The sequence below is a fragment of the Myxine glutinosa genome, chromosome 1, assembly GCF_964187855.1.
Source record: "Myxine glutinosa chromosome 1, kmMyxGlut1.1, whole genome shotgun sequence".
NCBI classification, from domain to species: domain Eukaryota; kingdom Metazoa; phylum Chordata; class Myxini; order Myxiniformes; family Myxinidae; genus Myxine; species Myxine glutinosa.
The window spans coordinates 352134813-352162029 of NC_136261.1; the positions used below are offsets into that span (position 1 = coordinate 352134813).

The 27217-nt window shown below is 50.2% G+C and overlaps 1 protein-coding gene across 1 annotated transcript in view; it reads right to left on the reverse strand.

Moving 5' to 3' along the window:
• Positions 1-3749: 3749 nt before the first annotated feature.
• Positions 3750-27217, reverse strand: part of LOC144889831 (uncharacterized) — a 121654-nt gene continuing 98186 nt past the window's right edge. The window contains exon 2 of the mRNA XM_078771037.1: positions 3750-4281. Coding sequence (XP_078627163.1) covers positions 4261-4281 — 21 coding nt within the window. The 3' untranslated portion in view covers positions 3750-4260. The remainder of the gene's footprint in view (positions 4282-27217) is intronic.

A 27217-nucleotide genomic window follows, 5' to 3' on the forward strand; every position in this document is an offset into this window, starting at 1 on the left:
TGTTTACAAAAAACAAAATGAAGCCTTCTAAGAAAAGAACATCCTCCCTACAGTCAAACATGAAGGAGGTTCAGTGATATTTTGGGGTTGCTGTGCTGCCTCTGGCACTGGGTGCCTTGAATGTGTGCATGGCATCATTAAATCAGGAGATTACCAAGGCATTTTAGAGCACAATGTTCAACGCAGAGTCAGAAACCTGGGTCGCTGTCGAAGGTCATGGGTCTTGCTGCAGGACAATGACCCCAAACACATTTCAAAAAGCACCCAGGAATGGTTCAAGATAAAACACTGGACTGTTCAGAAGTGACCAGCAATGGGTCCAGATCTAAATTCCATTGAACATCTGTGGGGAGATCTGAAAATAGCAGTTGGCAGAAGGCACCCTTCATATCTCGGAGAACTGGAGCAGTTTGCACAAGAAGATTGGGCCAAGCTGCCAGTGGAGAGGTGCAGGAAGCTCATTCATGGCTATAGGAAGCGCTTGCCTGCAATTATTTTGTCCAAAGGCTGTGCCACCAAATATTAAGTCTGGGGTGTCAATAATTTTATCAATGCCATTTATTATTATTTTCTGATTTAAAAAGATAGTGTTGCGGTTTTGAGTTTGTACAGTGAGTCTGATACAGGTTAAATTTCCCCCTCATAGTTAGTCACACCAGGAACATGTAGCCTCGCGATAGTGTAGTTATGTCTTCGTATTTGTGAGCTTAGTCCTTTTCCATTGTTAGTTCTGCGTTGAGTAGAGTCAGGAGAATAGGCCCTACTTCTACCGACTTTCCAGCTTCCCTAAGCCTCATGCCCCTTTGGGCTAACTTTGGTTCATTTTGGGCGAATTAACACAAGACAGGCTAGGAGGTTCGGGGCAGTAGTCAGGTTCACTGTGTATTTTCGTTGGTTTTCCTTGGGATTTGCAAAACTATACTTTTTTGGAAACTTTATAGTATAACAAATCGGAAAAGTGATGTTTTCATTTGCATGGAAGGTTCCATGGCGGCCATCTTGGATTTTCAAAATGGCCACGCTAAAAATTGATGTTTCTCAATATCTTGGCTTCTAGATGACCTAGGGTCTTGATTTTAACAGCTAAACCTACATTTTCTGGGGCAAGGAATCCAATCGTACCAAGTAAAATAAGCTAAAGTAATCAAAGAGCCAAATATTATGTTGACGAATGTTTTATTCTGTAGTACAAAGAAGATAACCTGCATGGAGAGTTGTGAATTTCAGGAATAGGTAACCTCAAGCATTAATTTTAGGGCAACCTCTTGGATGCTATGTACCTGGACTTCAGCTAAAAATCAGCTTGAATATCATGGCGTAGGAGAACACATCAGATCAAGTATTTATATAGGGACTAATCGATTACAGCGTCTCTGACAATAAACACGTTTACACATCGTCATCACTCTCATCAGACAACATCACATCGTGGGAGTCCTCATCGTTCTGGCACTGGGTGCTGCACTGACAGAGGTCTGTGCATGTTAAGTTCTTTGATCTGCAAGAACATCTGGAAGATGAACAGTCTGCCTTGCATTGACATCTAACCATCTCGATGATGGCCTTGGGGGCTGGGAGAACTTCAGTTGTGGTGGGCTTGACCTGACCATCTGTGTCCTTGTAGAAGCCACTTTTCAGTGGATCCAGGAACTCCTGCTCAGGGATACTTGCCTGACCCCATACTCTGGCCTGGATGTGGACTCTGAGGATGTGCTGCTTGAGAGCCCCAAGGGTAGGAGGAAGTTGGTCACTTTCTGCCATGTGCTTACAGAAGAGATGCCATCGTAGCTCTGGGATCGTCTCGATGTGAATGCCCTTTGGTGAGTATGCAGCACATACAAATGTAGATAATGTAGAGAGCATATCTTCAGTCACCTCAGTGGCATCTTCTAGCATCTGCAGAGCCTTGATGACATCTTGATGACATTTGATGTAGACTTGCAGCCATGTTGCCTTGCCTATTCTAGAGAATCTCCCAGTATTGTCTGCCCCCGTGAATGCATGGAAGGCGGGCAAAGCCTTCGCTCTTTCGGGACCTAGAGCTGTCCATATTGGCTCTACTTGGACAACTCCAGATGTCATCGAAATTGATGTGTTTCTCAGCAAGAGGTCATAATTTGCTATGACCAGCACTAGTACGTCTGTGTCTGGAGAGAAGAACATCAACTCTGCATCACGTGGGTTCTGATGTGATTCCAGCACTGCCTGTTGGATCATCAGTGTGTCTGCTTCTTCGTGATTGTTGTCCTGAAAGAGGAGCTCGCTGTTGTTCCTAGTGTGTCCTGAAGCAGATGTGATGACCAGCTTTGACGAGTCTATGTTGCACTCAAGGGTTTTTGCTGCCAGATACTCGGTCAGATCAGCCTTTGTTTTGTCATGGGAAAGGAACCGGCTCATTGGAATGTGTTTGATGTTGGTGTCATCTCTGACCTGATATTTGATTGGATCCTTTCCTTGCCTCCTTTTCTCCCTTGTGGTACTCTTCAGGGAGTCAGCCTTGTAGGTATCGAACACGAGAATAATCTCGTCATATTCTCTGGTTAGAGACATCAGTCTCCGATTGAAGCAGTCACTGAGATCTTTGACTGTCACCAAGGTGGCTGGTGCTTGGTGAGCCTCTGCACAATCACCATCCCGTCCACCACTGCAATTTTTCCGACATGCATGAGGAGGTTCACTGGATGTGAAGTCCATGGTTTCTACATCTGCTGCATCTGGGTGCAGAGCACTTGCAGCTTGCAGTGGCTGCTGATCATCATGGGGGGGTTCTGCTTGTGGCAACTTCCCCAGGAGGTGGATTAACTTTGATTTGTCAGTACATGGCAGCATTGCCCCATTTGGAGCGAGGAGTGCTCTCGGTGTCAAAGTGAACTCATAGTTCCCAATTGCATGTTTCTGGTCGATGTCTCGGGGTTGGGGGTTTTCTTGGGGGTTTTCTCTTGCATGTTGTGGCCTGAATGTTGCAGAATCACTGCTTGGATTGTACTTCACCTGTCTGGTGGACTTGAACCCATACATGATGTTTTGGCTCAATGTGAGTGCCGTTCTGTCAACAACACTGGTCTTCGCTTCGGTCTCCAGCTCATCCACGGGCCCCACCATGATCCAGCGGATCATGGTGTATAGTTCAGCTGGAACATCATCGATGTTGCTAGACACTGGTATGGCACATTCTGGCTTGTCCTTCGTTGTGAAGTCTGCAATGCTCTTGCGTATCACCTGTGCTGATTTGTAGATGGCCTTCATGTTCTTCACGTCATCCTCTTCACTTGTGATAGCAGCATGGACCATGTCTTCCTCACATGCGTCTGGAGAGTAGAGGACGGCTGATTTCCTTCGATTCTTCTGTAGAACAGACTTAACGGTGGGCAGCTCGGTGAGGATCATTTCCTTCAGCCAGCGTCTAGTGAATGCAGGGTAATGGTGGTCAAGGCCTTCTGCACCAAGCATGTTGACATAGGTGGTTTCAATATCGTCCATTGAGAGGTAAGCTTGGTTTTGAGTTTGAAAATCGATGAGGTTGATCAGCTCAATCAGACTTGCCCTTTGCAGCAAGTGCTCTTTGTCTGTACTTCTGGTAGTTTCATCTCGCACAACGTGGAACACATGCCTTGTCCAACATGGCTTGTGGTACCTCACGTCTATTGCATGTGCATCAGTGGGTGAGATAGATGTGTTCAGCCGTGTTTTCAATGATGCATCATCAGACATCTCCACAGCTTTTCTCAGTTGTTTACCAGCATTTTCAATCCGAACTGTGAACAACTGCTGGTCATCATCCATCTGACAGAAGAAGCACTGGTCCTTATCCAGTGGCACAGTGCAGGACCGTGTAAACGGCAATGAACATAATGAAGAACCAGAAGTTGGTGGACCTGACTCATCCATCTCTGTGCTTCCTCTCTTCTGTCCACGTTTCTTTGGAATATATGACCCAGTAGACAGTTCATGATCTCTGCGGTCCCTTGCACGTTGTATCAGTTCTGTGTTTGTTGCACTGGCGTAGCAAGTGCGGTGCCAAACAGCCTTCTCTTGGCACAGTGTTTCTTTTGTGCTGTCTTTCAGTCGTATTTGCACTTGAACAAAGTTGCCATCTTTCAAGCTGGCTCTCTCTCTCTTATCACCCCCAAGAGACGATTGTAGGAGTCTATTCTGGGGTGTAACACCAAGGCTCCTTTCCCAGTATCACCAGACTGGCACAGCAAGCATAGCTCCCAGTTCATGGATTCCTCACACACGTGTTGACCAAGCTCACGTACCTCACTCATGATGGATTAGGACCTGCAAATACACAAAATCAAAACTACAGCTAGAAGGGTCATATGCAAATTAGAAGAGTCGCAAAATTCTTCCACGAGAATCTAAATGGATTCTTGCGCAGTGTCGCGAACTTCTAGGCCTGGTACCAGATATTCTGCCACTTGTTTCATTGATTTATTTGCTAGCTGTACCATTACATGGGTCTCAACAAATGTATATATTCATTACTGTGGGAGCATGAACCTATGCCAAAGACCAATGTCAGGCATAGGACCACGTGGCTAAACTTGCGACAATCCAAAATGCCACAATTATTGACAATGGGCAAAACATACAGTACTCTGGTCCTCGCTGGACCAGTTGCAACGGTAGTTGTCACTACACTCACTAGGTGGCACTGCAATCACATTACTGCACATCTTATGATTAGTGTGGAGTTTATAATAGGACCAGGCATCATAATAGTGATGTAACAAGTGTAATGGTCTAATGGACAGTGGAAACACGATACATGTATATCAAACTATGGAAAAAATAGTCGGGCAAAAGGCATAACTGACCGTAACTGGTCTAGGGATGGGTATATGCCATTTTAGTTGGTACGATTGGATTCCTTGCCCCTGAAAATGTAGGTTTAGCTGTTAAAATCAAGACCCTAGGTATTCTAGAAGCCGAGCTATTGAGAAATATCAATTTTAGCGCGGCCATTTTGAAAATCCAAGATGCCCGCCATGGAACCTTCTGTGCAAATGAAAACATCACTTTTCCGATTAGTTATACAATAAACTTTCCAGAAATGTATAGTTTTGCAAATCTCCAAAGAAAACCAACGAACTTAACAATCTGAACATAGTGAACCTGACTACAGAGCCGAAGGCGGAGCGGCAGAAGCGCTGACGGTAAGCACGAGCCGCCAATCAGGGCTCAGAGGTGGTGGCAGTGGCATTGCTTCACAGGGCGTGGTGAGAAGGTTCGAGAGGGTTCCAGAAGGTTAGGGGCCGTATCTATATAACCCATCGCGCAAAGGCCCCAGGAGGACTCTCTACTGCCATGTGCACGCAAGAGGACTCGCGTGAAAAGGATTTGGTGAAAGGACTGAAGCGAAGGACTCGCGCGAAAAGGATTGGTGAAAGGACTGAAGCGAAGGACTCACGCGAAAAGGATTGGTGAAAAGACTAGAGGATTCTCGCGGATGAACGAAGGACTTGCCCAGGGAGAACTCGCGCACACTAACCAGCTTGGAGGAATCGTGGAAGAGGAGTTGTGAGCGTCCGAAAACTGCGCAAGATATGCGGGCGAAGCCCGACGCGCATGAACCGAAATACTCGCTTTTATAAGTGATGCTCGGTTGAGTTTGAGGCCGATCCATATACGGTGCATGAAGTCGTGCGAGTGAAAAACGGCAGTGTAATCGCCAGCCGCGCTGAGAGTCCCGCATTTGCCGTGCCACCTCATCATCTGTCTTTGTTCGGGAGAAGCGCCAGAAGCGCCAGGAGGTGTGCCAGAAGGAAACCTTTGCTGTCCAGAAAGAACATCAGGGCAAGACTAAAGACCAGGAGAAGCGCCAGGAGGTGTGCCAGAAGGAAACCTTTGCTGTCCAGAAAGAACATCAGGGCAAGACTAAAGTTTGCCAATGAACACCTAGGCAAAGACAAGCACTTCTGGAACAATGTGTTCTGGACAGATGAGTCAAAGGTAGAGCTATTTGGCCACAGTACCAGAAGACATGTTTGGCGAAAACCAAAGACAGCATTTGACCACAAGAACCTGATACCAACTGTAAAGCATGGTGGTGGAAATATTATAGTTTGGGGCAGCTTTGCTGCATCAGGGCCTGGGCAGCTCACCATCATGGAATGCCACTATGAATTCTTAATTGTACCAGAGGGTGCTTGAGGATAATGTGAGGCCATCTGTCAGAAAGTTGAAGCTCAACCGAAGGTGGACCTTGCAACACGGCAATGATCCTAAACATACCAGTAAATCCACCAAGGAATGGCTGAAAAGAAAGAAATGGAGGGTTCTGGAATGGCCAAGTCAAAGCCCGGATCTAAATCCCATCGAGATGTTGTGGGGGGGATTTGAAACGAGCTGTGCATGCAAGAAACCCCTCAAACATCACACAGCTGAAAGAATTCTGCATGGAGGAGTGGGCAAAAATTTCTCCCAGTCGATGTCAGAGACTGGTAGACAGTTATAAGAAACGCCTTCTTGAGGTTGTTTCTGCCAAAGGGGGCAATACCACCTATTAGAGCCAAGGGTGTACTTACTTTTTCCACATGCGAAATTTGCATTTATGTTTATTTAAATTATACAATGGACTACAAAATGTAAATGTTTCATGATATTTGTTATATTATATCACCTTTATCTATCAATATTGTTGAAATGAAGATCAAATCGCTGTATGTTCAAATATGTTGAAAAAGTCAAAACTTTACCTGGGGTGTACTTACTTTTTCACATGACTGTACTTTGTTGATCCCTCCTTGGATACATTTTTTAATCAGGGCATGGCTATGAGGGATACCAGGAAAAAAGTTATTGAAGAAAAGGGGTTCTTGAAGGAACATTCGACAAATATAGCCCTCAAGGAAGCAGTGGATGTCAAACCTTTTCCAAGTATCCAATAAACTCTGATAGAACCTCGGAAGAGAGGCAAAATTTGTATGCTCGAGGTCAATCAAAAAAAGCTGCCGATCATATCTCAGTTTACCAGCCTCTTGTAACGGAAAAAACGCAAAAGGCCGCCAGGGCAGCAAAAGACCGCCGCCAGGACGCCAGGGCAGCAGGGCAGCGCCAGGGTGCCAAAAGGCCGCCAGGGCAGCAGCAGGGCAGCGAACAGTAGTCTCTGCAGAGACTGCAGCTGAAAAGCCACAACCTGGCCAGAGATATCAACAATGCCCTGGCCACCTTCCTTCCGGGGGTAGTACAATATCTCTGGTCTCAGCCAATGGTAGCCACTCCAAAATAAGTTTACCAGCATTCGCTGAGTAGCCATAACTAATATTGGTTTGATGGCTGTAAAACAATAATTATTTGCCATAATTTTGTTGCAACCAGATTGTTTATGACAAGAGTACGACCTCTATAAGAGATGGACCTCAGCAGTCCTTCCCATGCTTTCAATCTGTGCATAATTTGTTCCAGCACTCCTTCCCAATTTTTCATTTCTGTTTCACGATTACCAATATGCACTCCAAGATATTTAACCCCATCCGTTCTCCAGACCAGGTTATGTGGGAGTGAAGGTGGTGATACACAAGAGAGACTGCTTTTGCCACACCATAATGCTGTACCTTTATTCCAATTGATTCCACTGGAAGAGGCTGCAGAGAAATCTCGCATACAACGTTGTAAAGCAGAGACATCATTGGAGCTTCTAATCAAAACGCAGACATCATCAGCATAAGCCATCTGCACAAATAAGGCTCCTTCTATCATTCTCATTCCCTGAGGTATTCGCTGTCTAATAGACCGAAGGAGTGGTTCAAGGGCGACTATATATAAAAGCCCAGAGAGGGGGCACCCTTGGCGAATACCTCGTTGGAAAGGAAAGGGAGAACATAACCTATTGTTGATCTTTATCATACATTGAGTATTCGTGTTCAGGAGTTTCACATAAGAGATGAATGTTTCACCAAACCCCATTCCTTTCAGGACAGAAAAAAGGTACTTGTGGTCAACATGGTCGAAGGCCTTAGTTTGATCAAGAAACAGCAATCCAAAATCGTCACGCAGGAAATTATTGCATGAAATAACATCTCTTACCAAAAAAATATTATCATAAATAGATTTTCCAAGCACACAATAGGTCTGGTCCGGGTGTACAACTGAACTGATCACAGTCTTCATACGATTAGCAAGTACTTTAGAGAGAATCTGGTAATCAACACACAATAAGGAGACAGGTTGCCAGTTATCAACCAGTTGAAGATTCCCAGCTTTTGGTAGCAAACAAACGAATGCTCGTCTACAAGACATTGGAAGTTCTCTGGCACATATGCTTTCATCGAGTAAGTCAGGTCCCACAAGGGCCCAGAAGGTCTTGTAGAATTCTGCGGGCAGGCCATCTATTCCAGAAGCTTTCCCATCTTTCAGGCTCCGCACAGCTGCTTCAAGTTCATCAGCCGAAATTGGGGAATCAAGCACGCATCGCTCATCCTCCTCGACACTCGGAAGACCAGCAGTTAACTCTCGTATCACCTCATTGTCCACGTTCTGAGGAGAATACAAGTTAGAATAGAACCCTTTCAGAGTACACCTGATCGCCTGCTGGGAGGTCACCAGGGACTCATTGGGAGTGAGTAAAGTATGAATTTGTTGTGACCTTTTGAGGGAAGACTCTAACTTAAAGAACTCTTTGTTTGGCATGTCCAGAGTTAAATAGCTCATTTGCATTCGGACCAAGGCACCCATCGCCCGTTGCCGTACTGCTTCCGCTAGCACTGCTTTCTTTGCCCATATTAGTTGGTCACGTGCACCTCTCCCAACCTCGTCAACATTCTGTTCTGACGATACAATTTCAGATTTTAACTGCTCGATTGATATTGATTGGATTTTAGTGGTGTATGCACCATACTGTTGACAGAAATTCTTAATTTGGGATTTTGCAATGTCCCACCAGAGCCGGAGATTATCATACTCAGGTCTGGAGGAGCGAATTTTCTCCCACATGACGTGAAAGGCCTCATTAAATTCCTTGTCTTGTAAGAGACGAGTATTCAAAGACCAGTAAGCACTACCACCGGGTGGAAAGGGTAACTTAAAGGAAATTGAGCCTAAACTGTGGTCTGTGAATCCAGTTGGTAAAATTTTGGAGACAGACACCACATTCAACATTGGCTTGTTCACATAAAATCTGTCCAGCCTTGCCATTGAAATAATAGTGCTACGGTTTTGAGATTGCATATTGGACTCATGAAAGGTTAAAGGTTGCCCCCCATAGTTAGTGCACGAGCAACACGTAGGCCACTTGTAGTATTAGTTATTTCATAGTATGTGTCAGAATAGGCCATTTCCCCCATTAATATCTGCGTTGTGTAAACACATGAGTTTAGGTCCTTTCATTTTGAGACCAGCCTCCAATTCCACCTCGATGGTCGTAATTGATCCCGTGCCCCATTTGGCTGACCCACTCAGTTTGTTACGCTTTGGCTGCCCGCAGCATTTGTTACGCTTTGGCTGCCCGCAGCATTTGCTGCCCTTTGCTCGCTAACTAGTCGAGTAACACGAGGTAGGCCGAAGAAGGAGGAGCGCGGGGTCGGGGTGGGGCGGCGTCAAGGCAACGCGTCAGAGGCGATGATGGTAAGAGCCACCAGCCAACCAGGGCTCTAACGGCATGGCGTGAGGGGGCATGGAGAGGCGCGTCTGGTAAGTGCGAGAAGGTTCGCGGGGAATGCCTATAAAAGTCATTCCACAAAGCCCTTGAAAGGACTAGCAGAGGGAAGGACTGCAGAGCTTTCGTGGAGAAGAGGACTCGCAAGGGGAGAGCGCATGTGAGAGGACTTGTTGATCAAGAGAACTGTGAAGAACTTGATTCGCATCGCTCGCTTTGGAGGCATGGCACTATATCTCGAGTATAATGTACCAACCAGAGGAAAGGCAGCCAGACGCGCCGGTGGCGAATAGCGCTTACTTCAGCCACGCGAGTAAACGCAGTAATACCTGCCAGTGCTTAACCACCAAAGTCCGCTCCCTACCAAATCGCCCCGTATTAACCCTTGTGCGCCAAACGACACGCTTAGAGCTCCTGCATATCTAATTACCACCTGCACGGGACGAACCGGAGACCGGAGGGAGCTGCACGGGAGCCATCCTTGGAAGCGGACCATCATATTGCAGCTGCAAGCCCCGTGTGAGTGTGTCTGTGTGTGAGACGGGCCCGTTTGTCCTGGGTAGTAAGTTAAGATTGTTTTAAGGCTGCACTGGGTCCCCTTTTTCTCTGAACCATTGTAAATAGTGTAAATAAACCTGTTCTTCCTTTTTCCCATTCGACCGCTTTTGTGATTTATCCATGTGACTGAGCGTGGTACGAATTAAGGTTGCTTGAATCGGGGTCACCATATAAACGGCACGGATCGCGTTTACGCACAGCTCGGTGTCTCAACACGCATGATTCGTGCGGGGCTTATGTCCTTGTTTCAGGGCAGCAAGAGTAATTAGGTAATAGTGAATTCGGCCGAAAACCCTATTTCGCGCTGTCCGGGAAGGACGTCATAGGTCCCGGGTCCCGTCGGCCAGTCAAAGACAAGGGGACTAATCCCCCCCTTGGTAAGGAGAGAAGGCAGGTGACGAGTCCTGCAACAATTGGTGCCAGGAGTGGGATTGGGACCCGAAGTGCGCTTAACGCACTCAAAAATTACGAGCGGCCGAAATTTAATAATCCAAATTGTATTCGTACCATGGATAGCCATGACGGTCAGATGGCAGTGGGGGTAAATGAGGAGGATGAGGAGTTAGAATCAACCCATGACCCAAGGGAAGAATTGGGAAAGTTGGTAATGGAGGAAGCAGAAAAGGGTACAGCAGTAGAGGTAGCAGGGGTAGAACAGGGTGGGGCCTCGCACGTGGCGGCGAGAGCCGAGCCCGCGGCGCCAATGGATATGGGCATCTTAATGGCGCAAATCAAGGCATGCTTCGTGGTGCAAAGTAATGAAATGGATGCAAAAATGGACAAATCAAGAGCAGAAATTAAATATGGGTTATTGGGGTTGAAAAACAAAATGGACGCCCAAAGTAACAAATCCACCCGGGAATTGAAAGAAATGAAAGATGGGTTATTGGGGTTGGAAAACAAAATGGGTGGCCAATTGAAGGAAATGGGGGACAAATCAACCAGTGACATAAAAAAAATGGGGGATCAATTGGAAGAGGTGAAAAAGGGGTTGGAGAGCAAAATTGGCACCCAAAAGAACGAATGGGAAAAAATGAGAGTGGCATCAACTCGCGCCCTTCGGGCGATCATAAGTTTCCACTCGCGCCGTATGACGGCAAGAGTGATTTGAGGGCGTACCTAGCGCAATTCGACCATGTGTGTAGGGGCAACGGTTGGAACCCGGACGAATGGGGGGGGGGGGGGGTACACCTTGTGGCAGCACTGCGCGGCATGGCGGCGGAGGTCCTGACTGCCTTACCACCGGGTGCTATCACCTTGTCGGACCTCCGCTAGGCCTTAATTAATCGCTTCGGCGTGGAGCAGCAGAGCGAGCTTGTTAAATCTCAGCTAGCGGTGCGAAAAAGGAAGCTCCAGGAGACCATCAGGGAATTGGTGTATGACATTCGCCGCGCAGTAGGGATAGCGCACGCAGACATGGCCGCGACCTCCCAAGAGAGCTTGGCGTTGGACCATTTTATTCAGGCCTTCCCGGACCCCGAGCTTCGGCAACAGCTCGCCATGTGGCGCCCGCAGACCTTGAGCTAGGCGGCCGACGCTACAGCCCGTTGGGAAGCAGCGAGGCCCCTGGCCCGGGGAAGCGAGCACCACGCAGTGGTGGTGAGACAGGTAGGGCCCGTGACTGGTGGCGGGCCCCTGAGAGGGTCCGCCCCCGAAAGGGGCCCTGACCTGGAGGAAATGGTCCGGAGGCTGGTGGACCAGTGCCTGGCGGGATCTGGACCATGGCAGGCAGCAACGGAGGTGGCACACGATAGGCCACGGACAAATGCCCCAATTAGGACATACAAGGGGGGCAATTTGGAATTCCGGAGGCAAGCACATTACCAGGTGAGGTGCTTTAATTGCAGCCGGGTGGGTCACCGTGCATGGGAGTGTCGAGCCCCATGCCGGGACGGACCCCGGCAGCCGGGACCATGAACTCCGCCTCGAACGGGTCGGGCGAGCTGAACCCAGACACCCCCGCCCCCCCCCCCCCGCCAGGGCCCGGGAAACTGATATGTGCCGAGCATGCAGGGCCGTGTTCGGCAGTAGGAGATGGAGAAGAGCCCTCACTGACGTGACAAGTCATCTATTGTGGCCAAATTGATACAGGTAGTCTGACGATTCGGTGCAAAATTGCCGGCGTGGGGGTAGACGCCATAGTGGACACAGGAGCTAGCGCCATGATCATCAGCCATTTGATCCTTAATTCGAGTGCAGACGGGCTGGGATAAAATCCAGCGTCTGGAAAATTATAGTTTGCAGCTGGCTACCGGGGTAATGGCCCCCCATCATACGGCGTGGTTTTGTAACCCTCAAGTTTGGGTATGTAAAGAGGGACATAGAAGTTTGGGTGGCGGAAGTGTGCGACCCATGCCTAATCGGGTTGGATTTGTTGACTGCCAGTGGTTGTAAAATCGATTTGTGCCGGGGGACCCTGCAAGTGGGAATAGAAGAGCTGCCATTGGACGGTGAACACGGCCAAGAGGACGGAGCTGGAGCCTTCTGAGGCCGTGACCATTCCCCCAAGGGCCGAGGCCACAGTGCCGGCCCGATGGCTAGCTCGCCCAACATGGCAGGAGTCCTGCGGCCTAGTCGAACCGGTGGCAGCGCAGTCCATCCTGGGTTTAGTCATGGGCCGCACCTTCGTAAAAACGGACGGGCCGGTGGTGGCCGTCCGATTAATTAATATTAGTACAGAACCACACACTATAGGACAGGGCACGAAGATAGCCGGCTGCACCCCAGTTAATGAAGTCGCGCCAGTGAGGGACAAGAACGTCCAGCCGAGCCGGTCCCGGAGGGATTCCCGAGAAGATCGTAGGAATTGGCCAGATCCCATTTGCGAGATGGTAAATCAAAGTAGCGTAGAGTTGGACGAAACCCAGAGGGAGGGCTTACACAAATTAATTGAATCCCATTTGGATATCTTCTCCTTGTCCTCTGAGGATATTGGACGTACGGGCCTGGTGAAACATCAGATCCACACCGGTGAGGCCCGGCCTATTTGTCAGCCCGCCCGACGGCTCCCTTGGAGCAAGAGGGAGGAAGCTGATGAACAGGTAGACAAAATGCTCAATGCAGGTATCATTGAGCCCTTGGGAAGTCCTTGGATGTCAACTGTTGTGTTGGTTAAAAAGAAAGAAGGGACCACGCGTTTCTGCGTGGACTATCGCCAGCTAAACAACGTGACACTCAAAGACTCATTTCCCCTGCCAAGAATTGACGATACCCTCGACGCCGTTGTGGGCTCAAATTGGTTCTCAACCTTGGACCTCAAGAGTGGGTATTGGCAGGTGTAGATGGATAGGGCAGGGAAGGAGAAAAAGGCATTTTCCACAGGTAAGGGGCTGTATCAGTTCACTGTGATGCCATTTGGTTTGTATAACGCCCCCGCCACCTTTGAAAGATTGATGGAGCATGTACTGGGCGGCATGCCATGGCAGTCATGCCTGGTGTACCTGGATGACGTCCTGGTGCATGCTAAAACATTTCCCCAAGCCATAGCTAATTTGGACCAGGTGTTTGGGTGCCTCAGACAGGCAGGGTTAAAATTGAGCCCGAGTAAGTGCACTTTGTTTGCTAGAGAGGTGGCCGATCTAGGTCACGTCATTGGTCGCGAGAGGGTAAAAACAGACCCAGGCAAAATTACAGCGGTAGAGGGGTGGCCCGCACCACGCACCATCAAGGAGGTGCGGAGATTTTTGGGACTCTGCTCCTACTACCGGCGCTTTGTGGCAAAATTTGCAGAGTTGGCCCGGCCCCTTCACCGGCTTACGGAGAAGGGGACGAGATTTAATTGGACAAGGGAGTGCCAAGAGGCCTTCCTAGCATTGAAAGGGTGTTTGACATCCGCACCCATTCTAGCTTACCCTACTAGTGACGGGACATTTACCCTGGACATGGATGCAAGCCAGGAAGGATTGGGCGCGGTTTTGTCCCAGACACAGGGGGGGTGGGGGGGGGGGGGGGTGGAGAGAGTGATCGCGCACTATAGTCAGGCCATGAGTATGCCCGAGTGAAATTATTGCATCACTCGTAAGGAGTTATTGGCTATGCTGGCTGCCATGAGCCATTTCCACTCGTACTTGTATGGGCGGAAATTTCTGGTTCGAACTGATCATTCCTCCCTGCTATGGCTCCTCCGGTTCAAGGAGCCGGAGGGCCAAATTGCAAGGTGGTTGGAAAGGTTGAAGCAGTACGATTTTAGTGTCACCCATTGGGCCGGGAAGGCCCATGGGAATGCCGATGCATTCTCTCGACGTCCTTGTTTGGGGGAAAACTGGAAATTTTGTGCGAGACACGAGGAGAGGGAACAATTGGCAGATTCCACCCCTATCCTCATAGTCAATGCAACCTGGGTGAGAGGGCCAATCTTGCCACAAACCGCGGATGGAGAATTTGGAACATTGGCTTGGAGCACGGCCCAGCGGGAGGATCCCGTACTGGGACCGGTGTATGAATGGGTCCGATTAGGGAAAAGACCTCATGGGGAAGAGGTCACCCCCCTCGGGGCACCAGAAAGGCATATTGGGCTCAGTGGCAAACCCTGGATTTGAAAGGTAACATCTTGTACCGCAAATGGGTAGAGATTCCCTCTGAGAGAACTTCCTGGCTGGTGATAGTCCCAGAGAAATTCAAGAACACCATATTACAGCAGGTGCATGGTGCCAGCCCCCTCGCCCATTTGGGCAGAACAAAGACAACATCTCGGGTCCGCCGGAGGTTCTATTGGGTAAATATGGGGCGCGATATACAGGACTGGTGTCGGAGATGCGATGCCTGTACTGCTAAAAAGGAACCAGCATGGAAGATGAAGGCCCCCCTTCAATTACACCAGGTGGGGGGCCCCCTTGAGCGGGTGGCTATGGATATCCTAGAACCACTACCCTGCACCCACCAAGGTAACAAGTACATCCTAGTTGTAATGGACTATTTCACCAAGTGGCCGGAGGCCTATGCCCTCCCCAACCAAGAAGCCGGGGTGGTGGCACAGGCCTTTGTGGAAGCATTTGTATGTAGGCATGGGATTCCGGGGGAGCTGCACACCGACCAGGGTCGAAATTTTGAAAGCCAATTACTAAAAGATGTGTGCAGGCTCCTGTCAATTAGGAAAACAAGAACAACGCCCTGAAGGCCACAATCTGACGGGATGGTGGAAAGGTTCAATCGAACCCTGGTTCAACAATTGGCACTATTCACCATCACCCGCCAGGTCGACTGGGACGAACATCTCCCGTATTTGTTAATGGCCTACCGAACTAGACAGCACAGGACCACCGCATGCAGTCCAGCGTTGCTCATGTATGGGCGGGAGTTGCGGGCTCCTGCCGACTTGCTATGCGGTCCCATGCCAGAGACCTCTAATAGACCACCGGGGGAGGGCTATGCAAGTCACCTGGAGGAAGGCATGGAGAGGGTCCATGCCTTCGCACGCCGCCAGCTTCAGCTGGTGGGTGCCAAGATGAAGCGCAGGTATGACCACCGTAGCCAGGGGAGTCAGTATTGTTACACGCTCCTCCCCGACCCCCTGGCCACGGTGTACCTCCGATCCCCGAGAGGAGTTACATCAGAAAAATGTGTTATTCTGTATGTCAAAAATCAATGGAGAAGCCACACCAATTGTTACTCACAAACAAATATTGTATTAAGATCACACAAGAATAACAGTACAAGAATAATAGTATTCAATAGTAAAAACAATATGTGCTATGATGGTACCATCAGTTTTGTAATATATAACTCACTGTGCTCCAAGTGAGTGCACCAATAACATTCCCCAATGTCTCTTATTCCCGGCTTCAAGCCAACGTTGTTTCGATCCAACGATCGACAGAACGATGTCCGATCGAGACCAGAATCCCGTTCGGATGGCTAGTACAGTCACAAAGCCACAGCTGTACAAAGGCGCCCTCAAGGCGACTGGGAAATCCAAAAGCACCCTACAGGCGACTGAGAGATCACACGCTCGGGTGTGGATGAATTAACCTTCAAAAAGCCACGTCACACACACGCCCCAGATCGATGTCTGGATGCGGTGAAAATGTTCAAAAGGAGATGAAACCGCGAGCGAAGCACAAGTCCTGCACTCGTCAAAATGGCCGACGGCCCGTACTCGGGTCGAAACGACACGACGATGATTCCTCGGAATCCAATGCCAAACCTGACATGCAGGAGGTTGATCAGTCACAGCAATGACAACTGTCACAGGAATTCCTTTCCCGGAAACCCAAAAGTTCGCTGGTGATCCTGCCAGTCATCGCTGTGACCGGTCAACCTGCATGTCAGATTTTGCGATCGATTCAGGAGAGAATCATTGCCGCGCCGTGCGCCACGAGACCGGGTCATCAGCCATTTTGGCTCGCGCAGGACTTGTGCTTCGCTCGCGGTTTCGTCTCTTTTCGACCATCTCCACCGCATTCAGACGTCGATCTGGGGCGTGTGTGTGACGTGGCCTTTTGAAGGTTTTTAATTCCCGGACTTTTGATTGCTATTATTGTTGTACTGTTATTATTGTGTGGTTTTTAATACAATATTTGTTTGTTGGTCACAAGTGGTGTGGTTTCGCCATTGGTTTTGACACAGAATAACACATTTTTCTGCCGTGACTCCTCTCGGGGCTCGGAGGTACACCATGGCCAGGGGGTCGGGGAGGAGCACGTAACAGAAATTGAGGCACACAAGAATAACAGTACAACAATAATAGTATTCAATAGTAAAATCAATATGTCCTATGATGGTACCATCAGTTTTGTAATATATAACTCACTGTGCTCCAAGTGAGTGAACCAAGAACATTCCCCAATGTCTCTTATTCCCGGCTTCGAGCCAACGTTGATTCGCTCCAACGATCGACAGAACGATGTCCGATTGAGACCAGAATCCCGTTTGGATGGCTAGTACATTCACCCAGCCACAGCTGTACAAAGGCGCCCTCAAGGCGACTGGGAAATCCAAAAGCGCCCTACAGGCGACTGAGAGATCACACCCTCGGGTATGGACGAATTAACCTTCAAAAAGCCACGTCACACACACGCCCCAGATCGACGTCTGGATGCGGTGAAAATGGTCGTAAGGAGACGAAACCGTGAGCGAAGCACAAGTCCTGCGCTAGTCAAAATGGCCGACGGCCCATACTCAGGTCGAAACGACACGACGATGATTCCTCGGAATCCAACGCCAAACCTGACACGCAGGAGGTTGATCAGTCACAGCGATGACAACTGTCGCAGGAATTCCTTTCCCGGAAACCCGAAAGTTCGCTGGTTACTCTTGCTCGCCAACGTTCACTTCAGAACTCGGAGCTCGGTTCCTTCTTTTCCGACTCACACGCTCCGCCTCCTTTCTCTCTTCCTCTTCGTAGTCCGGTTCCTGATCCGGTTTCCTGTTTCTTTTAACATTAACTTTTAACTTTTGAGAATAGAAATATCTATTCCCTTTAAATGACAACAATAATAATACATGGAATCAGAAATATTTACAGTGGATGCAAACCACCACAACGGAAGTGACGAATCCGTAACAGTATTCTCCCCGGGGATGAAGATTTGATTCTTCAATCCCCGGAGGCGGAAGGGCAGGTGTCCCAAACTCACCTCCCCCTGGCAAGGCCCGGGGGTCGTCCTGGCGCAAATCTGTGACGTGGTCATTAAGATCAAAATGGGGCCACGAGCCCTCCCTCGGATCGTCCATGCTGACCGGATAAGACCCTACACCGGCGGCGCCCTCATGGATCACATCGGCTTTAGAGGCCGAGGCAGGACCCAGTAGCTCTAAAGACGGGGGCTCATAGTGCAGAGGACTGGGGGGGGGGGGGGGTGATAGTGTTGGGGAATGGTGCCCGGTATAGAGGGATGGTAGATTTACCATCCCTCATATTTGGGGCACATGAGCTTTAGATTATGGGGTGGCATGGAAAACTAGCCGAGGGCGGGCTGGGATAAATGTCAGGGATTTAGATGACTGTAGGAGACCCAAGATTTAAGTAGTGACTTTTGTACAGGTAGAGGGGACGTAGTTAGATTAGATGGATGTTAATGACGAGGGATGTGCTTAGTGTAAGGGAAGATGGCGAGCACGAGTTGTAGGGGAAGTAGTCAGTTAGATGATGCTGTGTGTTTGTGGTATTGTTGAAATGAGGCATTGAATGAGGATCTTTGGAATGAGCTTGTTGAAATGAGGCATTGAATGAGGATCTTTGGAATGAGCTTGTTTAAATGAGGAATTGAATGTGGATCTGTGTGAATGAGCTTGTTTAAATGAGGCAATGGTTGGGGATAGCCAGAGGTGGTGTATGAGTGGTGTATTGAGGACAAGTGGAATTGTGTGGAGTGAATTAGCTTGCGTAGTGTGCAAGTGGGGAACAGGTGTGTATGGAAAGTGGTGTGCGACATAAATGGTGTGTGAGATGAGTAGTGTGGAATGCATGGTGCGAAGGAGTGGATGGGGGGAGATGGATCACGGATACCCGGTGTGGGTAGTTTAAAGTCAGGTAGCGGGTTTAGGGAAATTGTTTGGATATTGACACCTGTGGTGCAGGTAGTGGAAATGTAGTGCTTGGTTTGGTGCATGAGTCTGTGGAAATGGCTGGGCGTGTGGGCGTGTTGGTGCGTATGGTTATTGGGGCACTCCGCCACTGGTAGTCTGTCGGCCAGGTGAGGCCGCAGGTAGGCTCTGGGAGCCAGTTAGGGTTATGAGTAGTGTTCAGTGGGGCCCGAGGATCCAAGAGAAGGATCCGGGTAGCCCAATGCCAGAGAGGGCATCAGAGGGGTGAGAGAGCCAGGAGGGGCCTGCCCCAGTTAGGTAGTCACAGGAGCAGGTAAGCTCGGGTGGCGACTTCAGTGGTGGAGGTGCGCAGGTAGTTGGACCTGCTAGTGGAGCCACATGACCCAGCCCCGAAATTGTGCGTGGGCACAGAAGGAAAAATTGGGGGTGAGACCCAAATTGGATGGCATCACAGGGTGGGTCAATGGGAATTGGTTTTTAGAACCACATAGAGTAAAGATGGCCAATTGGATTGGCAGGGCAAGACCCCGGGTAGTGTAACAGAATTAATGTTATTAGAGGATAGCTAGGATAGGAAATCTCTTCGCACCATCCACATCCACTCACCAAGGTGACAGGACTCCACACCAGATTTTGTGAACTGTTTGAGTGAGCAAGACGCATCTTGACGTGAGTGAGACATTGTGTGTAATTCCATCTCTTACTTCGTGGGAGGGATTGGACGACGAATTTGGCATAGAGGGGGGATATGGGAGACAAGACGTAGCGACAAATTTGTAAAGTGTAAATACAGGGGAGGGGTGGGGGGGGGGGGGTGGGCAAAGGTACTGTAGTGTAGCCGACGTTGGGAGGTACAGACGGTAGGGACGAGTCTGCTCTGCTCGCTCCGCCACGCCCCTCACGTTGCATTACCTTGTATGATGTGTACTTTGCGTCCTTACCTCCGCTAACTGTGCTTTGTCTTTCCTCACCACCCACGGACCCATTTTGGAGGGGAGTGTGCAGGAACCCTGAACTGTGCAGCTGCACATGGCTACACCTGTGCAGCACACCTGCTACCTTTTGCTGCACCAGTACACCTTATGGACCACACGTTCTGTGGCCTGGCATTTTTGCTGAGCAGACATTTGCTGCAAAGTTACTTTGCACCTGTGGACCATTGGTTTTTAAGTGGCGTCGATGTCATGCAGTCGGACCTAAGATTGGCCCTGCTGGCAGTAATAGAACGGACACGGTTGGTACATTTTATTGTGTGTCAGGAAAGAAGACTTTAAGTTTTTATCTTGGCACACCGAAGACGAAGCAGGAAGCAGGAAGCAGGAAGATCCAGCCAAGCAGCAGCCCAGCAGCAGCCCAGCAGCAGCCAAGCAGCAAAAGCCAACATTTATTATGTCATTATTATTGTGCATTTGAAACGTGAACTATTGGTGTATTGGTGTATGGTATTGGTGCATTGCTGTGTTTTCTCCCCTCCAAATTTTCTTCCACAAAAAGAAAAGGTCCTGGGTTATAGAAATGTAAATAATTACGGTTGTAGTTGTAAATAACATTCTCCCCACCGGCTTCATGTATAGTTTGAGAATTAATTCCGCAATTCGGTTAGTTGTGGGTGTGAGTCGGTTAGATTTAGTTACACAACGCAGTAGGTGGGACATATTTAGTGTTGTAAAACTGTCACACACAGGGTGTTAGATTAAATACAAGCATTACGCCTAGATCCCCCGTCGGTGAAGTGATGTGAGTTGACAAAGTGGAAGACGCACGGCGGCCATCTTGGATTTTGACGTGGCGACACAATTTTCAATAGGGTTCTTTCTTATGCCGAGATACACCCACAAACCAAATTAGAAGTTGGTACTTCGCTTATTTTTCAAGATATTTCGCTCACAAGGTTCAGACATATATATGGTGGCGGCCATCTTGGATTTTGACGTGGCGACCCAATTTTCAAAAGCGTACTTCCTTATGCTGAGGTACACCCACACACCAAATTAGAAGTTGGTACTTTGCTTATTTTTCAAGATATTCATCTCACAAGGTTCAGACATACATGGCGGCGGCTATCTTGGATTTCGACGTGGCGACCCAATTTTCAATAGCGTTCTTCTTTCTGCCTAGATACACCCAGACACCAGATTAGAAGTTGGCACTTCCCTTATTTTTCAAGATATTTGGCTCACAAGGTTCAGACATACATGGCATCAGACATACATGGCGGCCGCCATCTTGGATTTTGACGTGGGTTGCACCCACACACCAAATTCGAATGCGGTCCTTCGCTTACGCATGCACGCATGGACGGACGGACACACGGATGGAGGGGAAAACCATAGTCCCCCTTTCGCTTCGCAGTGCGATGGGGACAATTATAGGGAAAACCACACCTGAGTGTCACATGTAATTTAAAAACTAGTCGTGAACCTTGCTCAAACCCGGTCATTCTCACCTGTGTGGTTCGGCTCGGGGACGAGCCTGGTAAGGGAGGGGGGCAGTGCTATGGTTTTGAGATTGCACATTGGACTCATTAAAGGTTAAAGGTTGCCCCCCCATAGTTAGTCCACGAGCAACACGTAGACCACCTGTAGTATTAGTTATTTCATAGTATGTGTAAGAATAGGCCATTTCCCCCATTAATATCTGCGTTGTGTAAAGACATGAGTTTAGGTCCTTTCATTTTGAGTCCACCCTCCAATTCCATCTTGATGGGCGTAATTGATTCCGCGCCCAATTTGGCTGACCCACTCTGTTTGTTACGCTTTGGCTGCCCACAGCATTTGTTACGCTTTGGCTGCCCGCAACATTTGCTGCCCTTTGCTCGCTCACTAGTCGAGTAACATGAGGTAGGCCTAAGAAGGAGGAGTGCGGGGTCGGGGTGGGGCGGCGTCAAGGGAGCGCGTCAGAGGCGATGACGGTAAGAGGCAGCAGCCAACCAGGGCTCTAACGGCATGGTGTGAGGGGCGTGGAGAGGCGCGTCTGGTAAGTGCTAGAAGGTTCGCGGGGCGTGCCTATAAAAGTCATTGCACAAAGCCCTTGAAAGGACTCGCAGAGGGAAAGGACTCATACCAAAAGGACTCGCGGAGGGAATGACTGCAGAGCTTTCACGGAGAAGAGGACTCGCAAGGGGAGAGCGCACGTGAGAGGACTTGTTGATCAAGAGGACTGTGAAGAACTTGATTCGCATCGCTCGCTTTGGAGGCATTGCACTATATCTCGAGTATAATGTACGCGCCAGAGGAAAGGCAGCCAGACGTGCCGGTGGCAAATAATGCTTACTTCAGCCACGCGAGTAAACGCAGTAATACCTGCCAGTGCTTAACCACCAAAGTCCGCTCCCTACCAAATCGCCCCGTATTAACCCTTGTGCGCCAAACGACAAGCGGAGAGCTCCTGCCTCTCTACTTACCACCTGCACGGGACGAAATGCAGACGGGAGGGAGCTGCACGGGAGCCATCCTTGGACGCGGACCATCATTCTGCAGCTGCAAGCCCCGTGTGAGTGTGTCTGTGTGTGAGACGGGCCCGTTTGTCCTGGGTAGTAAGTTAAGACTGTTTTAAGGCTGCACTGTGGCCCCTTTTTCTCTGAACCATTGTAAATAGTGTAAATAAACCTGTTCTTCCTTTTTCCCATTCGACTGCTTTTGTGATTTATCCATTTGACTGAGCGTGGTACGAATTAAGGTTGCTTGAATCGGTCGCCATATAAACGGCACGGATCGCGTGTACGCACCGCTCGGCGTCTCAACACGCGTGATTCGTGCGGGGCTTATTTCCTCGTTTCAGGGCAGCGCGAGTAATTAGGTAATAGTGAATTCGGCCGAAATCCTAGTTCACACTGTCCGGGAAGGACGTCATAGGTCCCGGGTCCCGTCGGCCAGTCAAAGACAAGGGGACTAATCCCCCCCCCCCTTGGTAAGGGGAGAAGGCGGGCGACGAGTCCCGCAACAATTGGTGTCAGGAGTGGGATTGGGACCCGAAGTGCGCTTAACACACTCAAAAATTACGAGCGGCCGAAATTTAATAATCCAAATTGTATTCGTACCATGGATAGCCAAGACGTTCGGATGCCGGTGGGGGTAAATGAGGAGGATGAGGAGTTAGAATCAACCCAGGACCCAAGGGAAGAATTGGGAAAGTTGGTAATGGAGGAAGCAGAAAAGGGTACAGCAGTGGAGGTAGCAGGGGAAGAACATGGCGGCGCCTCGCACGTGGTGGCAAGAGCCGAGCCCGTGGCGCCACTGGATATGGTCATCTTAATGGCGCAAATCAAGGCATGCTTCGTGGTGCAAAGTAATGAAATGGATGCAAAAATGGACAAATCAAGAGCAGAAATGAAAGATGGGTTATTGGGTTGAAAAACAAAATGGACGCCCAAAGTAACAAATCCACCCGGGAATTGAAAGAAATGAAAGATGGGTTATTGGGGTTGGAAAACAAAATGGGTGGCCAATTGAAGGAAATGGGGGACAAATCAACCAGTGACATAAAAAAAATGGGGGATCAATTGGAAGAGGTGAAAAAGGGGTTGGAGAGCAAAATTGACAACCAAAATAACGAATGGGAAAAAATGAGAGTGGAATCAAAGAAAGAAATAAAGGAAATGGGAGAGGACATAAGGTGCGGGTTGAGCGGGGAAGTCGCATTGGTACGCGATGAGGTAAAGCAGTGCGAGGAGTGCGAGTTAAGGAAGAGTACGGCTAAATTACATGGGGGTATTGAGGAATTGACGCGGGAAGTAGAGAAGCTGACAGTGGGACAGCAGGAGTTCAGGGAGCAAGTGGCCCCCTGAAAGGGGCCCTGACCTGCAGGACATGGTCCAGAGGCTGGTGGACCAGCGCCTGGCGGGATCTGGACCATGGCAGGCGGCTCCGGAGGTGGCGCACGGTAGGCCATGGACAAATGCCCCAATTAGGACATACAGTGGGGGCAATTTGGAATTCCGGAGGCAAGCACCTTACCACGTGAGGTGCTTTAATTGTAGCCGGGTGGGTCACCGTGCGTGGGAGTGTCGAGCCCCGCGCCGGGATGGACCCCGGCAGGCGGGACCATCAACTCCGCCTCGAATGGGTCGGGCTAGCCGACCCCAGACACCCCCCCCCCACCCCGCCAGGGCCCGGGAAACTGATTTGTGCCGAGCATGCAGGGCCGTGTTCGGCAGTAGGAGATGGAGAAGAGCCCTCATTGACGCGACAGGTCATCTATTGTGGCCAAATTGATACAGGCAGTTTGACGATTCGGTGCAAAATCAATTGGAAGAGGTGAAAAAGGGGTTGGAGAGCAAAATTGACAACCAAAATAACGAATGGGAAAAAATGAGAGTGGAATCAAAGAAAGAAATAAAGGAAATGGGAGAGGACATAAGGTGCGGGTTGAGCGGGGAAGTCGCATTGGTACGCGACGAGGTAAAGCAGTGCGAGGAGTGCGAGTTAAGGAAGAGTACGGCTAAATTACATGGGGGTATTGAGGAATTGACGCGGGAAGTAGAGAAGCTGACAGTGGGACAGCAGGAGTTCAGGGAGCAAGTGGGTAAGAACACGGACGTGATAGGAGGACTGAAAGCAGCACAAAAAGAAATGAAAAAGGAAATAATGGCGACGAAGAAAGAGTGCCAGATGGTGCACGAGGGGTTGACAAAGAGGATAGATGACGTGGTAGAGACGCTGGGGACGAGGAAACGTGAGGTTAGGACCCATATAGAGACGACCAGGGTGGCCTTCGAAGGAGAAATTGAGGGGGCACACCAGGAGATAGAAGGGGTGAAACAAAAATTGGAGGAGGTAGAAGAAGGGATAAGTGAAATTAAAAAGAGACGGCAGGAGACAAAAAATGAAATAAAGGAGGAGGTGATGGAGTATGTCCAAGGTCTGTGTTCACATCGTGATGACGTGCTTGCTAACCAAATAAAGAGTTTGCAGGTGGCGGGGGCGAAGCGAAGAGGAAGAAGCGCCGAGGTGAGTGGCGATAATGTCGGAAATGTGTATGGTGTGAGGGGAGGTTCAACGAGCTTGGGGGTTGGCATAGACCCGGGCGTTCATGAGAGGCCAATGGTAAGGTGTGCGACTAGTCTGGAGGGCGTGGAGAGAGAGTGTGTGCAGGGATGTCCGACCATGGGGAGTGCGAGAGGTGTTCGTGAGCCGGGGTGTGCGAGTATGGAATTGGTAGCGGGTTGCGACGAGGCAACCTAAGCATCGACACCGACCGGGGTAGTCTTTAGAGGGATGGGGGACACATGCGAGCCCCCGGGAGTAGTGTACTGTGGGGGCCCGAACGGTTCAGCCCCACGTTGATTCCGCAGGGAGCGACGCACGGGGTCCGGCCTTTCGGGCGGCCATAAGGTTCCACTCGCGCCGTATGACGGCAAGAGTGATTTGAGGGCGTACCTAGCGCAATTCGACCATGTGTGTAGGGGCAATGGTTGGAACCCGGACGAAAGGAGGGGTACACCTTGTGGCAGCACTGCGCGGTGCGGCGGCGGAGGTCCTGACTGCCTTACCACCAGGTGCTATCAACTTGTCGGACCTCCGCTCGGCCTTAATTAATCGCTTCGGCGTGGAGCAGCAGAGCGAACTTGTTAAAGCTCAGCTAGCGGTGCGAAAAAGGAAGCCACAGGAGACCATCAGGGAATTGGTGTATGACATTCGCCGCGCAGTAGGGATAGCGCACGCAGACATGGCTGCAACCTCCCAAGAGAGCTTGGCATTGGACCATTTCATTCAGGCCTCCCCGGACCCCGAGCTTCGGCAACAGCTCGCCATGTGGCGCCGCAGACCTTGAGCCAGGCGGCCGACGCTGCAGCCCGTTGGGAAGCAGCGAGGCCCCTGGCCCTGGGAAGCTAGCGCCATGCAGTGGCGGTGAGACAGGTAGGGCCCGTGGCTGGTGGCGGGCCCCTGAGGGTCCGCCCCTGAAAGGGGCCCTGACCTGCAGGACATGGTCCAGAGGCTGGTGGACCAGCGCCTGGCGGGATCTGGACCATGGCAGGCGGCTCCGGAGGTGGCGCATGGTAGGCCATGGACAAATGCCCCAATTAGGACATACAGTGGGGGCAATTTGGAATTCCGGAGGCAAGCACCTTACCACGTGAGGTGCTTTAATTGTAGCCGGGTGGGTCACCGTGCGTGGGAGTGTCGAGCCCCGCGCCGGGATGGACCCCGGCAGGCGGGACCATCAACTCCGCCTCGAATGGGTCGGGCTAGCCGACCCCAGACACCCCCCCCCCCACCCCGCCAGGGCCCGGGAAACTGATTTGTGCCGAGCATGCAGGGCCGTGTTCGGCAGTAGGAGATGGAGAAGAGCCCTCATTGACGTGACAGGTCATTTATTGTGGCCAAATTGATACAGGCAGTTTGACGATTCGGTGCAAAATTGCCGGCATGGGGGTAGACGCCGTAGTGGACACAGGAGCTAGCACCATGATCATCAGCCCTGTGATCCTTGATTCGAGTGCAGACGGCTGGGATAAAATCCAGCGTCTGGAAAATTATAGTTTGCAGCTGGCTACCGGGGTAACGGCCCCCATCATAGGGTGTGGTTCAAGTTGGGATCGGTAAAGAGGGAGAGAAGTTTGGGTAGCGGCAGTATGCGACCCATGCCTAATCGGGTTGGATTTGTTGACTGCCAGCGGTTGTAAAATCGATTTGTGCCGGGGGACCCTGCAAGTGGGAATAGAAGAGCTGCCATTGGACGAGGTGAGCACGGCCGAGAGGACGGAGCTGGAGGCTTCTGAGCCGTGACCATTCCCCCAAGGGCTGAGGCCATCGTGCTGGCCTGATGGCTAGCTCGCCCAACATGGCAGGAGTCCTGCGGCCTAGTCGAACCGGTGGCAGCGCAGTCCATCCCGGGTTTAGTCGTGGGCCGCACCCTCGTAAAAACGGATGGGCCGGTGGTGGCCGTCCGAGTAATTAATATTAGTACAGAACCACGCACTATATGACGGGGCACGAAGATAGCCGGCTGCACCCCAGTTAATGAAGTCACGCCAGTGAGGGACGAGAACGTCCAGCCGAGCCGGTCCCGGAGGGAATCCTTAGAAGATAGTACGAATTGGCCAGATCCCATTTGCGAGATGGTAAATCGAAGTAACGTAGAGTTGGAGGAAGCCCAGAGGGAGGCCTTACACAAATTAATTGAATCCCATTTGGATATCTTCTCCTTGTCCTCCGAGGATATTGGACGTACGGGCCGGCTGAGACATCAGATCCACACCGGTGAGGCCCGGCCTATTCGTCAGCCCGCCCGACGGCTCCCTTGGAGCAAGAGGGAGGAAGCTGATGAACAGGTAGACAAAATGCTCAATGCAGGTGTAGTGAAATTATACCAAGGTGAACCCAGGGGTGCTCGCTACGGAAGGGGGAGGGGGGCGTCTATAAGACCCGGGACAACCGGGGCGCGCGGACACTTCAGCGGAACTCACTGTGACATTATCCAGTAGTTTGAATGGTATGTACGCCCCAAATGCTGCGCTGACAATGCGCTGCGCTAACCATTGTTATATTGCATCGACCATTGCTGCTCATGAAATGCTCTGATTTAATGCCTGTTGCATGCATGTATTCTTACAGGATGTACTGCAGATCTAAATGA